The sequence below is a fragment of the Saccostrea cucullata genome, unplaced genomic scaffold (assembly GCF_032062105.1).
Source record: "Saccostrea cucullata isolate Sc308-1 unplaced genomic scaffold, CSIRO_AGI_Scuc_v1 ctg2266, whole genome shotgun sequence".
NCBI classification, from domain to species: Eukaryota; Metazoa; Mollusca; class Bivalvia; order Ostreida; family Ostreidae; genus Saccostrea; species Saccostrea cuccullata.
The window spans coordinates 251,222-266,571 of NW_026926595.1; the positions used below are offsets into that span (position 1 = coordinate 251,222).

Below are 15,350 nucleotides of genomic sequence, written 5' to 3' on the forward strand. Positions count from 1 at the left end.
TGGTTAGATCAATACAAAGAAAACTACGGCAATGAAACAACCAAAACACCAAATAAATCAAAACCGGAAAACAGGCCAACCAAGAAAAATTTCAACAGAAAACCGAGAGACAACTTTCCGGAAAGAAAAAACAACAGATTTATCAACTCTAAATCTAGATCAAAGACACCTCAAGAGCGTCACACATCGTATGCAAATGCCGTAAAAAATGGCAATTTACCTAAGCGAATTGCCAATCAGAGAATACCAAATAACCCACGAGGATTCCTCCCAAGAAATCAAAACAATTATGGTCCGACCAAGGGAAGATTCAACAATATGAGAACCGGTCATAATGGCGATAGACGACAAAATGGTGGCCATCAAAATCAACCATTACAGGATCAAGAGATTAGAGAAAAACGGAACTCGAATCAAAATTCGAACAACAGAAAACATTTTTTAGGACCACGCCAACCTCAAAGAACACGGAAAAAACAAGCAACTTTCCGTTTCAAGAGTCATTAAATAATAAATCAACAGGTCCCAAAATTATTAATCTCTCAAGCAGAGATTTAAATAATATCGAAAAAGAAATATTATTCAGGGGATTAAAATTTACGCCAACACCAAACAGGAACAATGTGGACTTAATTGCAGATACGGATGAATTTTGTCGCAAATTACGTTTAAGAGAATATTTTCAAAATTCTACATATGATGATGAATCCCTTGTTAGAAATAAAAAAGGATTTAGACCGCCGATAAACAGAGACAGACATTTAGAAGAATTTATAACATGTCTTAAGTCTTCTGCTCACTCAAACAAAGAACAAACGAGGACAAAAAGTAATATATCTAAATCCCAACAAAATGCAATACAAGATCTACGGAATGATTCATCCATAATCATAAAAGAAGCTGATAAAGGAGGCGCTGTTATTATTATGGACAAACCCCATTATAAGGAAATGGTACTGAACGAACTTCAGAACTGTCGGTTTTATAGAAAATTAACAGCCAACGAAGATCGTCACACAATGCTCAAGGTTGAGAAATTAACTAAAAAATATGCCGAAAATTTAACAGAAAATGAAATTGATTTCTTAACCAACTTTGAATTGAAATCCAGTAATTTCTACGGATTACCAAAAGTCCACAAATCTAAGGAGATCCAGGAAGCTGTGAAAAATTGTGATGACGCATATATAAAAATATCCCAACCTGCTGACCTTAAAATACGTCCTATCATCGCTGGACCTGCATCAAGCACTCAACGACTGAGTAATTTATTGGACATTTTATTGAAACCACTATGCAAATTATTACCCAGCTTCGTAAGAGATGATATGGATTTTCTGAATTATATTCCCCAAAATGTAGACCCAAACACTATTCTCGTCAGTTTTGATGTTACAAGTTTGTACACAAATATCCCACATACTTTGGGACTGGAAGCAGTTAGTTACTGGATAGACAAACATCCGGATATTATAAATGAACGATTCCCAAAGGAATTCATTTTAGAAGGACTGAAGATAGTGTTGGAAAATAACCATTTCCATTTTAACAATGAGTTCTACATACAAATAAAAGGAACCGCAATGGGGACAAAAGTTGCTCCCTCATACGCAACTTTAGTGATGGGATATTTAGAAGATCAACTATATGGAAAAATACCTGAACTGTTTGATGTCGACTTTGCTAACTACATAAAAAATAATTGGAAACGTTACCTAGACGACTGCTTCATATTTTGGACCAGGAGTGAAGAAGACTTAACTCAATTCCATTCACTTCTAAATAACCTCCATGATTCCATACAATTTACTATAGAAAAAAGTCGTAAGGAACTTCCATTTTTAGATCTTCTTATTATAAAAAATGGATCGTGTATAACTACAGACTTGTACTGTAAACCCACGGACACGCACCAATATTTGGATTTTAGATCGTGCCACCCATCCCACACAAAACGTAATATTCCGTTTAATTTAGCACGAAGAATCTGTACAATTATTACAGATGAAACCCTACGATGTAGACGTTTGGAAGAATTAAAAATATATTTAAGACGACAAAATTATCCATTGGATCTTATAAACATTGGAATAGAAAAGGCATCCGAAATTCCAATAGAGGACCTAAGAAATCCACGCCGTATAGACGACACCGATGATGACGGGAAAATAGCCTTTGTAGTTACCCATAACCCAAGGAACAGAAACATCCTTATGGACGCTAAACGATTTTATCCCATTTTAGAACAATCGGAAAACATGAAAAGTTTAGTTCAGCCAAATGATATAATAAACAGTCGACGACAAGCACCAAATCTTAAAAAACTGTTGACCAAGGCCCGTTTTACTACACAGGAGGAAATTCCAACCATTAAAAAATGCGGAGATCCGAGATGCGGAACATGTTCATATTTAGAAGAGGGGAATAAAATCCAACTTAAATCAGGAATGGAAATTCGAACAAATTCATCTATGAACTGTAAATCGGAAAACGTCATCTACTGTGCCATCTGTCCAACGTGTAAAGAATATTATATTGGACAAACGGGAAAATTAAATGCCAGGGTTCGTGTGCACAAACAACAAATTAAAGACCCTAGTGTGCGTAATACACCGTGTTGTGAACATTTCGCAAAATGTGGCAAAGGAATATTTAAGATTTTCCCTTTTTATAAACTTCCAAATGAAAACGAAAATTTACGTTTGGCAAAAGAAGACTATTTTATCAACCTCTTTAAACCCAAACTTAATCGCAAATGATTTTGTATATTTTATATTTTGAAATTTCATTTGTATAATGTGTGAAAGTAAGTGCAAGATTTTTACATTAACAATGACGCCAACTTAACGCTACCAACATCTATTATGACGTCACAATGAACTTTATGCTTTTGACGTTACCAGGTAACCTACCTGACATTTGTATAACTGCCTGAAGAGCCGAACATGGCGAAAGCGCTTGCAGTAAATGTTTTGTGATATTTTTGGATTTTTACTTTTAAATATACCAAAAACTGTACTGATTCTTCATTTTGTTTAGAAATTATATATATATATATATATATATATATATATATATAAAGCACAATTTACAACAACTCTTAAACTAACATAACTGCCCTAAGTGAAGAAATATTAATATAGAAAGCACAAAGAAATTCACTTTTACATGGATACCCACTTCCGCCCCAGCCCGGGGTTGAACTCTCGACCTTCGGAATCTGTCTCCTAGCAGTGCAGGAACAGCGCGCTAGACCGCTCGGCTATCTAGGCAAGTCAAAAAACTTGCTTTCGATGCCGATGGAATTCTCGCGGCGCTGCCCTACACTACACGGTCATTGAGAATAGAAGTGAGATACAGTTATTTGGACATTAGTTTTAACAGAGGATTGTTACCAATACATGTTGTAATGAAATTAATTATTATTTATAAAGCACAATTTACAACAACTCTTAAACTAACATAACTGCCCTAAGTGAAGAAATATTAATATAGAAAGCACAAAGAAATTCACTTTTACATGGATACCCACTTCCGCCCCAGCCCGGGGTTGAACTCTCGACCTTCGGAATCTGTCTCCTAGCAGTGCAGGAACAGCGCGCTAGACCGCTCGGCTATCTAGGCAAGTCAAAAAACTTGCTTTCGATGCCGATGGAATTCTCGCGGCGCTGCCCTACACTACACGGTCCAAATAACTGTATCTCACTTCTATTCTCAATGACCGTGTAGTGTAGGGCAGCGCCGCGAGAATTCCATCGGCATCGAAAGCAAGTTTTTTTGACTTGCCTAGATAGCCGAGCGGTCTAGCGCGCTGTTCCTGCACTGCTAGGAGACAGATTCCGAAGGTCGAGAGTTCAACCCCGGGCTGGGGCGGAAGTGGGTATCCATGTAAAAGTGAATTTCTTTGTGCTTTCTATATTAATATTTCTTCACTTAGGGCAGTTATGTTAGTTTAAGAGTTGTTGTAAATTGTGCTTTATAAATAATAATTAATTTCATTACAACATGTATTGGTAACAATCCTCTGTTAAAACTAATGTCCAAATAACTGTATCTCACTTCTATTCTCAATGACCGTGTAGTGTAGGGCAGCGCCGCGAGAATTCCATCGGCATCGAAAGCAAGTTTTTTTGACTTGCCTAGATAGCCGAGCGGTCTAGCGCGCTGTTCCTGCACTGCTAGGAGACAGATTCCGAAGGTCGAGAGTTCAACCCCGGGCTGGGGCGGAAGTGGGTATCCATGTAAAAGTGAATTTCTTTGTGCTTTCTATATTAATATTTCTTCACTTAGGGCAGTTATGTTAGTTTAAGAGTTGTTGTAAATTGTGCTTTATAAATAATAATTAATTTCATTACAACATGTATTGGTAACAATCCTCTGTTAAAACTAATGTCCAAATAACTGTATCTCACTTCTATTCTCAATGACCGTGTAGTGTAGGGCAGCGCCGCGAGAATTCCATCGGCATCGAAAGCAAGTTTTTTTGACTTGCCTAGATAGCCGAGCGGTCTAGCGCGCTGTTCCTGCACTGCTAGGAGACAGATTCCGAAGGTCGAGAGTTCAACCCCGGGCTGGGGCGGAAGTGGGTATCCATGTAAAAGTGAATTTCTTTGTGCTTTCTATATTAATATTTCTTCACTTAGGGCAGTTATGTTAGTTTAAGAGTTGTTGTAAATTGTGCTTTATAAATAATAATTAATTTCATTACAACATGTATTGGTAACAATCCTCTGTTAAAACTAATGTCCAAATAACTGTATCTCACTTCTATTCTCAATGACCGTGTAGTGTAGGGCAGCGCCGCGAGAATTCCATCGGCATCGAAAGCAAGTTTTTTGACTTGCCTAGATAGCCGAGCGGTCTAGCGCGCTGTTCCTGCACTGCTAGGAGACAGATTCCGAAGGTCGAGAGTTCAACCCCGGGCTGGGGCGGAAGTGGGTATCCATGTAAAAGTGAATTTCTTTGTGCTTTCTATATTAATATTTCTTCACTTAGGGCAGTTATGTTAGTTTAAGAGTTGTTGTAAATTGTGCTTTATAAATAATAATTAATTTCATTACAACATGTATTGGTAACAATCCTCTGTTAAAACTAATGTCCAAATAACTGTATCTCACTTCTATTCTCAATGACCGTGTAGTGTAGGGCAGCGCCGCGAGAATTCCATCGGCATCGAAAGCAAGTTTTTTTGACTTGCCTAGATAGCCGAGCGGTCTAGCGCGCTGTTCCTGCACTGCTAGGAGACAGATTCCGAAGGTCGAGAGTTCAACCCCGGGCTGGGGCGGAAGTGGGTATCCATGTAAAAGTGAATTTCTTTGTGCTTTCTATATTAATATTTCTTCACTTAGGGCAGTTATGTTAGTTTAAGAGTTGTTGTAAATTGTGCTTTATAAATAATAATTAATTTCATTACAACATGTATTGGTAACAATCCTCTGTTAAAACTAATGTCCAAATAACTGTATCTCACTTCTATTCTCAATGACCGTGTAGTGTAGGGCAGCGCCGCGAGAATTCCATCGGCATCGAAAGCAAGTTTTTTTTACTTGCCTAGATAGCCGAGCGGTCTAGCGCGCTGTTCCTGCACTGCTAGGAGACAGATTCCGAAGGTCGAGAGTTCAACCCCGGGCTGGGGCGGAAGTGGGTATCCATGTAAAAGTGAATTTCTTTGTGCTTTCTATATATATATATATATATATATATATATATATATATATATATATATATATATATATATATATATATATATATACATATATATATTATCATGTGTACGTCATTTCATTCATGTAGATAAATAATATAATGTGGACACATAGTGTGCATTGATTGATTTTAATTAATCACTACACATAGAAAGACTACGAGAAACAAATGACATTGTAAACGACAGCGCATATGTAAGGCCACAGCCAATGTTTGCCAAAATAAAGGTTTAAACAAATATCTTGTTGTCATTTGCCTGTATAAATAATTGTAATAAAGATTCTAATGATTAAATATGATGTAATAAAGTTAAATCAATATGTCAATATATTTCTCAAGCTTCTTAAAGGGTGTGGGTGACCTAACCATACAGAAAGCCCATAGCTTGGAATACATAAAAGTAATATTTGAATTGTAGATTTGGAAGAGTTAAGTTCCATTTACTTAATATTTTCGAAATCATGATAAATAAAACTTTATTTTTCGGGAAAAATATTTTTTTCTTTGAAAATGTATGATTTTATGATTATCTTTTATTATTTGAAGAATTCATGTTACAATTACACATTGAAAAATTTAGCAGAGATATAAAAATCACCCATTTTTTGGTGTTCAACAAACCAAGAGTAAAAGAATAAGATAGACTACAATTTGAAAATGACGTCACTATGTAGGTCACTTGTGACGAAAAATGGCCGTCTCAGTAGAACTCTTTCAACAAATGACTGTACAAATTATTGTATATTTCAGAAATCCCTCTGCAGTATCATATAATAAATTGTACACAGTTTATTGAGATAAATGAGTTCCTATAAATTCAATTAATGATTGGATTGATTGTTTTAGTAAAGGAACGCAGATGGTTAAATATAATACTCGTCATCTTACCCAATGAAAGCAAGTTAGAAAAGATATGTGTTTTTAATTAAGCAATTTGCTATTAAAGACCTCTAATTTACACTTTGAAAAATAGATGAATATTTGATCAATAATATAATTATTAAATACCTGAGATATCGTTTACTTCAGATTTTAAACATATTAGATATGATAAAAAGGAGGCACCTATTCTCTGTCCACCTTGCATAAAGGTCTCTACCGAGACAGAAGATTTGTGTTTTGATGGTCGCCATGCTCAATTTTGGTAAGGATATTATTATCCAGCCATTCTGTTGCCAAGATTTGATTTCTGACAAATGAACTGTTCTTGTCATAAAAATTAACTAACATGGGAAGAAATATAAAAATCTTTCAACTTTTGTGACAGAACTACGTGGAGGGTGTCACGTGACCGCCAATATCACTTGATTCGCTCATGCGCAGAACGGTGGTTGATGTGCAGTAAAATAGGAGAGGATTAATTTAAAATCAACATTGAAACCAAATATTGTTTCTTTGATGGAAGTTATTCAATTAGTTCGCGAACTTTTTGATCACCCCTCGTTTACAATATACTTTTATAACTTGCATACGGAATCTTTATACCTCAGTTCATTCAATATGGAAGAACATGTTCTACGTATGAACGATTTCTAAAACCAAGTAAGCGTATTATTGACTAAACAAGTTGATGAAACAAAAGTTTTAGCAATCTCGTTTAAAGTCATCATACCCTATGTTCTGTTCATACAATGACTTTGTCAGCACTATTGAGTCAAATGCTGTTGTACGTTTTTCATACTCTACGTTAGTTGATTATCTAAACACTGAATTGTCGATAGATGTTTCCGTTATTGTATTGATTTATGGACGTTTGATCTGAATACAGTTCGTTATCTCCGTATGTTTCATAATAAAACACATTTGGTTGTAATTTTGTGCGAATTCTAAGAATAAAAATCCTGAAAGATATTTTATTTTGAGACAAGCACGCTAAACATTATGCTATATAAGTTTTGATCTGCGCGTACATTTTTTTATAAAAATATTTTTAAAGTATAAATGTAGTTGATCTCTGATATGAAATTTTGGTAACTAAAAATATATATTTTTCTTGCAAACTTTCAGAATTTTTTTTTTCAAAACAATTAAGCGAAGACCCACTCATAATGAAATTAAAGCTTTATAGTGTTCCAAAATGACTCGTTTTACCTTTATTCCGTTCGTGAATTCTCCAAAGTCAGAGAATCTTTTATGAGTAATAGAAATTTTACCTATACATAGAGTTAACTTGAAATATTATGGTTAATTTTGATAATCTGACATTTTTTTTTAACTGACAATAGGTTTTGAAATAAATGACTACTTTTAACCCACCCACCCCGTTTGTAAAGTGTAATTGTATATTTTGAACAAAATGTCTGACTATCCGTCATTCTGTTTGTTATGCTCTGTGGTATACGTAAGCGTAGTCATGGGCATCGTTCGGACAATAACCCTGCAAAACAAGGCTTCTCTTTTGATTCATTACTACCTTATGTAAATCAACTGTTAGGCCTACATCATATTTACACAAAACTTTCCTCTAGTCCTTTGAAACTTTTAAATAGTCTTCTTGAAAAGACCAAGGAAAGTCCAATTTTTGAATCCTCGTCTCCAGAATATAGGATTATATTTGTGATTATTGATATTGCATATCATAGGCTTTTTTAACCCACACATTTTACGAAAAAAATGCAGATACAACAATTCGTCTTTTCCTTGAACTTAAATGTGCCACTTAAGGAATTGACGCAGTTAATATAAGTAATATTCCTAATCCCAAAAGGGTCCAATCTTGTATTACACCATATTTCAAGTTAAAAACTAAACCTTTTATTTCCTACACATTGGTTATTGCTATTGATTCTGTTGAAAATTACGCCCGACGATGGGCCAGATATGAAAAAGAAGACGCTGACACCTTGTCAGAATGGGTTAAATGTATCAGATCCATGTTAAAGTCGCATATTGAAATATTGAAGAACAGTATGAAAACCATCTACATGTATCCTTCTGTGTTCAATAAACCAGAAATGAAAAAAAATAGATAGATTACATGATCAGTACGTACTGATCCCTGCCCACAAAGTAATTAACAACATTGTCTTCGTTTAGAAGGCTCATTATATAAATTGTATTTTAGAAGAACTTAGATATAATTCAACGTCTGGTAATCCTACTTTCATACTCATACTTTTCTCTCTAAGGAAGAAATTCTTAAAAGTCAAATGTCAGTTTTAAATATTTCTAATATTCCACAGTGCCAAAAAAAATTAACTACCCTATATATATTGGATTCCAAAACTTAATAAAAATTCTTACAAAGATACATTGCAGGTTCCAGAAAATGTTCAACCAAGCCTCTTTCGTTACTCCTCACTAAGATAATGACAGTAGTGAAAGATTGTCCCTATGTTAACGCACTTTGATTTTTTTCTTCAAAGTGCGTAATTTTTTCAAAGTGTGATGCCACAGGGGACATTTCAATATCCATAACTTTCATAGGATGTATTTTCTCTTTGAGTTATTTCCCTTCGTCGCCACCTTGATGGTCAACCACGGAATTTTTCCTACTTGTCTTATCAAATTTAAGATGACGTAGCCGTAATATTTGGTTGAAAATCTTTATGGAATAAAAAATATGTAATGAAGTAATCTCCAACACGTGCATATTTCTCAGAAAATTAACGCTTTCTACGGCTCAATTATCGGTATATAAAGTTTAAGTTGGTTGTGCAATGAAGGAATATGAACATATTAAGGCTCCATATGGTTGCCATCTTTTGAACAAAGAATGAACCTTATGAACCTAATGTCCAGTTTATGTGACTAGATATTAACCTTTGCAAATGACCGGGTTACAAAAGTACATGCACGTTGATCCACTATAAATGCTATAAACAGTTGTGTTATAAGAAAAAATGAAAATAATATCAAAATAAGAGGGGAAATAGCTTTAAAACAAATTTCATTTTATATGTAAAACCTTTGAATATGTTCAAAAGAAAGATTTGATTACCTTATATATTTAATAAATCATAATTAGATAAAAAAAATTAAAAGTGAGTTTTCATTCTCTCCCCAAAGAAATACTGTATCATAAATACATAACTTATAAACATAAAAAAATAACACAATATGATCGTTGGAAGAAACGAGAAACTGTACCATAAGATGGATTAATTTAGGTTTATCAGAGAGTGGGGCATGTATTCACCATTAAATAAGGTCAGTGTCAATGTATTAGGTCTTATCACTTCCATAGCTCCTGTCATGTTAAAGACAAGAACTCAAAGATCTGTCAAGGAATATGTAAATAATGTTTTCTGGATTAAGCTTTATTGTGGGTATGAATTATTATCTCTCTATAAATAAGGTTTTACATTCTGTGTTCATTTACTCAATAATCCGATAAGCATTATAAAAAAATTAACTTGACCTCCAATATGGTTGCCATAATAAAAAAAAATCTTTTCTAGAAATTCCTTATTTTGCTTGTGTCGCAATTGCATAACGTTATAGCTGTTTTTTCCTGAAATAGACAAATGTAGACATAACATATTTTCTCATATTTAAGTCATGTTTAAATATGCTTTGTGCAATAATGACTTCAGCTTTACCATTCGATATTTCTACAGTTAATCAATAAAACGCAGAACTTGCATTTCAACGTAAGTTTTCAAATATTGAATGATAGAATCTTTTGCACATTGATGTTTTTTTTTTAATTTTAAGTTGTCTTAAAAGGTACGTAATTTTCGCTCTCCAGATGCAGTGTGACAGTAAAAATTTGTATTTTTCAATTTCACAACCCTTATTATATTGAAAATTTTGTAAAAAAAAAAAAAAAAAAAACACATGTTCACTAACACTTTTTTAGTCTTTCTAAAAAAATCATCATGAACAGAGTAATAGGACGAGAAACATGGAGAATAAAAACTTCACTAATACACTGTTTGGCAAAATAATTTTCTTTAGGTACTTCTTCCCCTTAAATATCCCGGTTAAATAGGTTACTGTAGTCTGCATTTTCACTGAAGAAAAATATTTATGTGTTGGCGAACCAAAACTATGCACAGGGGCGTGTTAAAAATTTGAGTATAAGTCACGCATTTCGTGATATAAAAGTTTCCCTTACCTGTTAAGTGTTATAGATAAGAATTTTGCTTTGATTTCGCCTTTGATAATTGTCTTATAATAGAAGTTCTGGCCCCAGGATCATGAAACAGTCTTAGACTTAAGTCAAATTTTCCATCGCCCTTAAAATGTTACATGTAGGTAACTTTTTAATTAACCACAAAATATGTAAATTACAACTCTTTTGTGAATCAATCTAAAACATTCTTTATTTGATCTATTTGATCTCAACAACATTTAAGTATTATATTAAAAAAATTGACTGAAGCTTCAGATATTTATTGATCCCATGATGTGATTAGCAAACCGAAATAATTTTTCTTTTATTATGTTAAAAATGCGCAGCACAGTTAAGGTTACAGTAAGGAGGCGGGGCCTAATTTGTACGGGAAATGTTTACTATGACGTCACACATAATATAAGGTCTTCAAAATACCACAAAATGAAATTATTTGCTGGTTCGCACAGCTGGATAGCTTTATACTACATCCAAACTTACTGTTACATGCAGTATTGTCGTTTGTTAAATCCCACACAACAGTATATAAACGATGCATCGATCGTAATGCACTTGTCAATGTGACGTCATCTCGCAAAAATGACGCAGTTTGTACACAGTGAGAGGCTGATTTTGTACAAAGAAAAATGTCTTTTGTTCTCAAATAAAATATTATTTGCAGTTAAATAAAAAGCCGTTAACTTGGATGCGATGTCTTTTATAGTATTTTATTTATAAACTGTACGTGCATTCTCCAGACAAGCGATACTGTCGTGTGTTTGTATGCAGATTCATTGATAAAGTAAAGGAAGAGCCCTAATAAATCGATTTATTGCAAGGGCATAGCCTCAATGTATCTTGTCAAAATTTTACACATAAACTCAAGAAGCATTAAGATATTTGAAAAATGCTGCGAACCTCTTGAAATCTTGCAAATAAATTAATTATAGCTATATTTAATGTAGTTGACCAGCAAAATATTCTTAAAAAAGGGAATCTTTATAGGTTCGCAGCACTTTTCACAAACTACATATAGTGTTGAAAAGGACTATAAAATAAACTAAGATTTTTAACTTGGGTATGCCCTTGCAATATTGAAATTTATAGATGACCTCTAAACTGCAAGTATAATTGCCCAAGTCATGTGACGTCGACATCACATGACAAGTCTAAATAAAAAATCTAAATGTCCCCAACATGTAGATATAAACCACATTACATTTTTTTTTTATATCAGCGAAGTCCTAAAAAGAATCGCCCATCCTAATAAAGTACATCTGTATGTATTTTTTATCTTTAAAAATCGCTAATATTTCCATTGGTAACCTTAACTGTGCTGCGTGACGAAAATGTTAAAAAGCAGGAAAGAACATGATATTAAACTAAAGGCACGGTAAGTAATGAGCTCACTAAATGATAACCCCCTTTCATATGTATATACATATATATAATGGCAGTGGGTTTTTTTTTTGCTAAGGAAAACACAAAATATGTATCTGATCAAAAAATGAAATAAGAAGTGAACAATGGCAATATGTAATAAAGATTTTGTGAGAGTATCATCAAATTTCTCGGACGAACGAACGTGCAGATGGACGAACATCTTAATTTCTGCATATACCCTACCTTTTTTCAAGCGGTAGTATAATAATCTTAATATAAATGATGACAAACAGAAAACGGTGATCATGTTTTGTATACAGTCATAATCACATGAGCAACAAAAAACTCAAAATTCGAGGGCAATCATACCTAATGAAATGAGATTATTCCTCTTCCTTTTGCAAATAATTTTTTGTATAATTTGTGTTTGATGAAAACATTTTATTTACCTTTCAGGCCTTGCACTATGCTTTAAACTATCCTTATATGCAGACGGTACGTTTAAGCACTATAGCACATGTCTCATTATATAACAATGCAATTTATGTGTAAATTATGAAAAAATATTGACCAGGGAGAAGTAAAAAATTACAAAATATTTATTCTTATTACATTTTACATGAAAGGATCGCACACAAATTCCATAGTAAACTTTAGCAGTAATGAAACCCCCGATGTCTCCATACCAGCAGTACTTACACTCAAAACAGGTGATGACGTCAGAATACCTTGTAACACGTCATACAGTGACGAAAAAGTCACCGTTGTCTGGAGTTACACAACAGTAGGCGGGTTATTTTCCTTCATTCAAATTTTTCCAAAAATAAAAATTTACTTAAAAAATTTGCCTATTGTGATACTGATGGAAATGTTAATTTTAATATATTCTTTGTTATTATCTACAGGGCACTTTAGCAAGAAATGTGCAGCAAGACGGTAGAGATCTGGTGATAACTGGTTTTACTAATACGGACGCAGGGATATATCTATGTCACGTGACTTACGGTGTCCAGGTCTCATATAAGCTACTTGAAATTATTGCAGGTAATCAATATACATGTTTTTTTGCTAATTTTTGTTTCTCTACAAATTGATTTGAAACTCATTGTCATTATCTTGCGTGTCTGTGTAAAAAAGATTTCACTGTTTTAAGAAAAACAAACTAAACATTTACATGTGAGCTAAATATTTCAAATTCATAATTCTTTGTTTTAATTGTTCAAGTAAATCATGATTTTTTTCTTATAGAAACTATTCTAATTTTTACTTTTTATGGTCTTGTTCTTCAAATTGTAAATATACATGTACTTTCGTTGTTTTATATACACGGCTAGTAAAACAAATTCAATCTTTGACAACCAGGTGGTACTGATATTTCAACTGCTACATCCTTTATTCCACCACATGCCTCTATAACTGATCACAGGACGATTCTCTATGGAGACAACGTCACACTAACCTGTCATGTGACCGGAAGTCCACAACCCAGAACAATATGGCTTTTTAATGACGTAATCAGCGTCTCTTCATTGTATATACCTACTGCAATTGTTTCTTTTTTTCATTCATAATATTTCTATCCACTTTTTAGCTAAAATATTCACTGATTAACTTTTATGCATTGATTACATATTTTTAGATATCGTTGGTCCTATTACATTTGGCCGAGCCGACAAATTGAATACAATGCATTAGCTCTCTCTTATTTTCCCTCTTCATAATTGTTTATTTCGTTCAAGCCTAATGTGAATTTATCGACCCACGATACCTTTTAGTTCCTATTGTACATTCTTCCGCGCCGTGTGTTAAAGAGATTTGAATGTCGCAGATTTCAAATGGAGTTCATAAAAAAGTTACACAAACTTCAAATACATGTGCATTCAACGTTAACTTACAGTTTCTTAATGATTAAACAGTAAATGAAAATTAGAAAAGAACAAATCTTCAAAATCTTACGTCTCTCTGAAAAGTTTTATCTAATTTCTATTTCAGAGACTGATCAAAGATAACCGTATTGTTGAAGAAGGTAACAATCTACATGTGAACAACATCACCTTAGCTGAGGACGGAATCTTCACTTGTGTAGCCAAAAGCTTGGCAGGAGAAGACAGAGTTCAAACAAAAGTCTACGTCGTTGGAAGTAAGATATATGTTTTGTCTTTCACGATTCAATGAAAAAGATGGTCCATTAGGAAGACACTGTTAACAATTCATATGAAATAATGTTTTCATCTCTGAGATTATCATGCATATAAAGTAAATCTGATTGTTATAGTAATGCCAGTGATTGACTACCTGTCGGAATCCGTCTACGCATTAACTGGTTCTTCAGTTAGTTTTCGCTGTCATGCTTCCGGTATTCCAAAGCCAAAAATATTTTGGTACTTCATATCAGTAAGTATTGAAAGTATTGAATTTAATTTTACAGTAAATGATATAATTTATTTACGTGACATCAAAATTAAATTCGAATCAATGTTTTTAAAATGAAAATGTGCTAACCGGGATAAAATAAGTTTATTTTTACTTAAGTTTAATGTGAAGTGTCAATAAATATTGGGTTATTTTCAAACTCGGACAATAATAGATTTTTCTTTACATCCAGTGACCAGTTAAACAATTTTAAGAATATATTTCTGATAGTTATGTAGGACAGAGTACCATGAGTATCACCAAATCAGTACAATGCGTTGATCTTTTATCTTCATACGTAAGAAAGTACGTGAACCTATTTTTCTGAATTATTTTTCTCTCTTTATATGTAAAAATAGGTGACGGGTGAAGTTGGAATCCCTGAATCAAACTATCAGATCAGCCCAGATCACAGTAAACTCACACTACACAGTGCTCGTCAATCGGGAACGGTATGGTGTATAGCCCGGAATTCCTATGGGGCTACAAATGCCAAAGCCTATCTCTGGATTCGCTTGCGTGAGTGAACTGTTTCATAAATTTAGCTTTATGCTTGAATTATACATGTATTTTTAATAGTGCATTTGATTAACACATTTTTTAAATTCAAAGAATATATATATTATCTTCGTTTTTCTCTTTGTAGTTTTACGTTCATATTTGTGTGCTTTTCTTTCCAGCTGACTTAATAGGATGAACAGAATATGTTTTGTTTTGTTTAAAATAAAAAAAATGAAACCTCTTTTAATTTATTTTAAAGTAATTTAACCATAACAAGTTGTAGTTTTGATGT

General features: G+C 33.4%; 2 protein-coding genes across 2 annotated transcripts; both read left to right on the forward strand.

The window, feature by feature from the left end:
- The first annotated feature begins 950 nt into the window (after positions 1–950).
- Positions 951–2,759, forward strand: LOC134272191 (uncharacterized). Its single transcript, XM_062754440.1, has one exon. It carries the CDS (start codon positions 951–953, stop codon positions 2,757–2,759), a length of 1,809 nt encoding a protein of 602 aa, XP_062610424.1.
- Positions 2,760–9,907: 7,148 nt separating this feature from the next.
- Positions 9,908–15,254, forward strand: LOC134272193 (hemicentin-1-like). Its single transcript, XM_062754441.1, has 9 exons — positions 9,908–9,974; positions 12,602–12,640; positions 12,772–12,929; positions 13,051–13,189; positions 13,508–13,656; positions 14,138–14,285; positions 14,421–14,539; positions 14,917–15,076; positions 15,238–15,254. The coding sequence occupies exons 1-9, from the start codon at positions 9,947–9,949 to the stop codon at positions 15,252–15,254; spliced, it is 957 nt and encodes a 318-aa protein (XP_062610425.1). The 5' UTR covers positions 9,908–9,946.
- Positions 15,255–15,350: the final 96 nt, after the last annotated feature.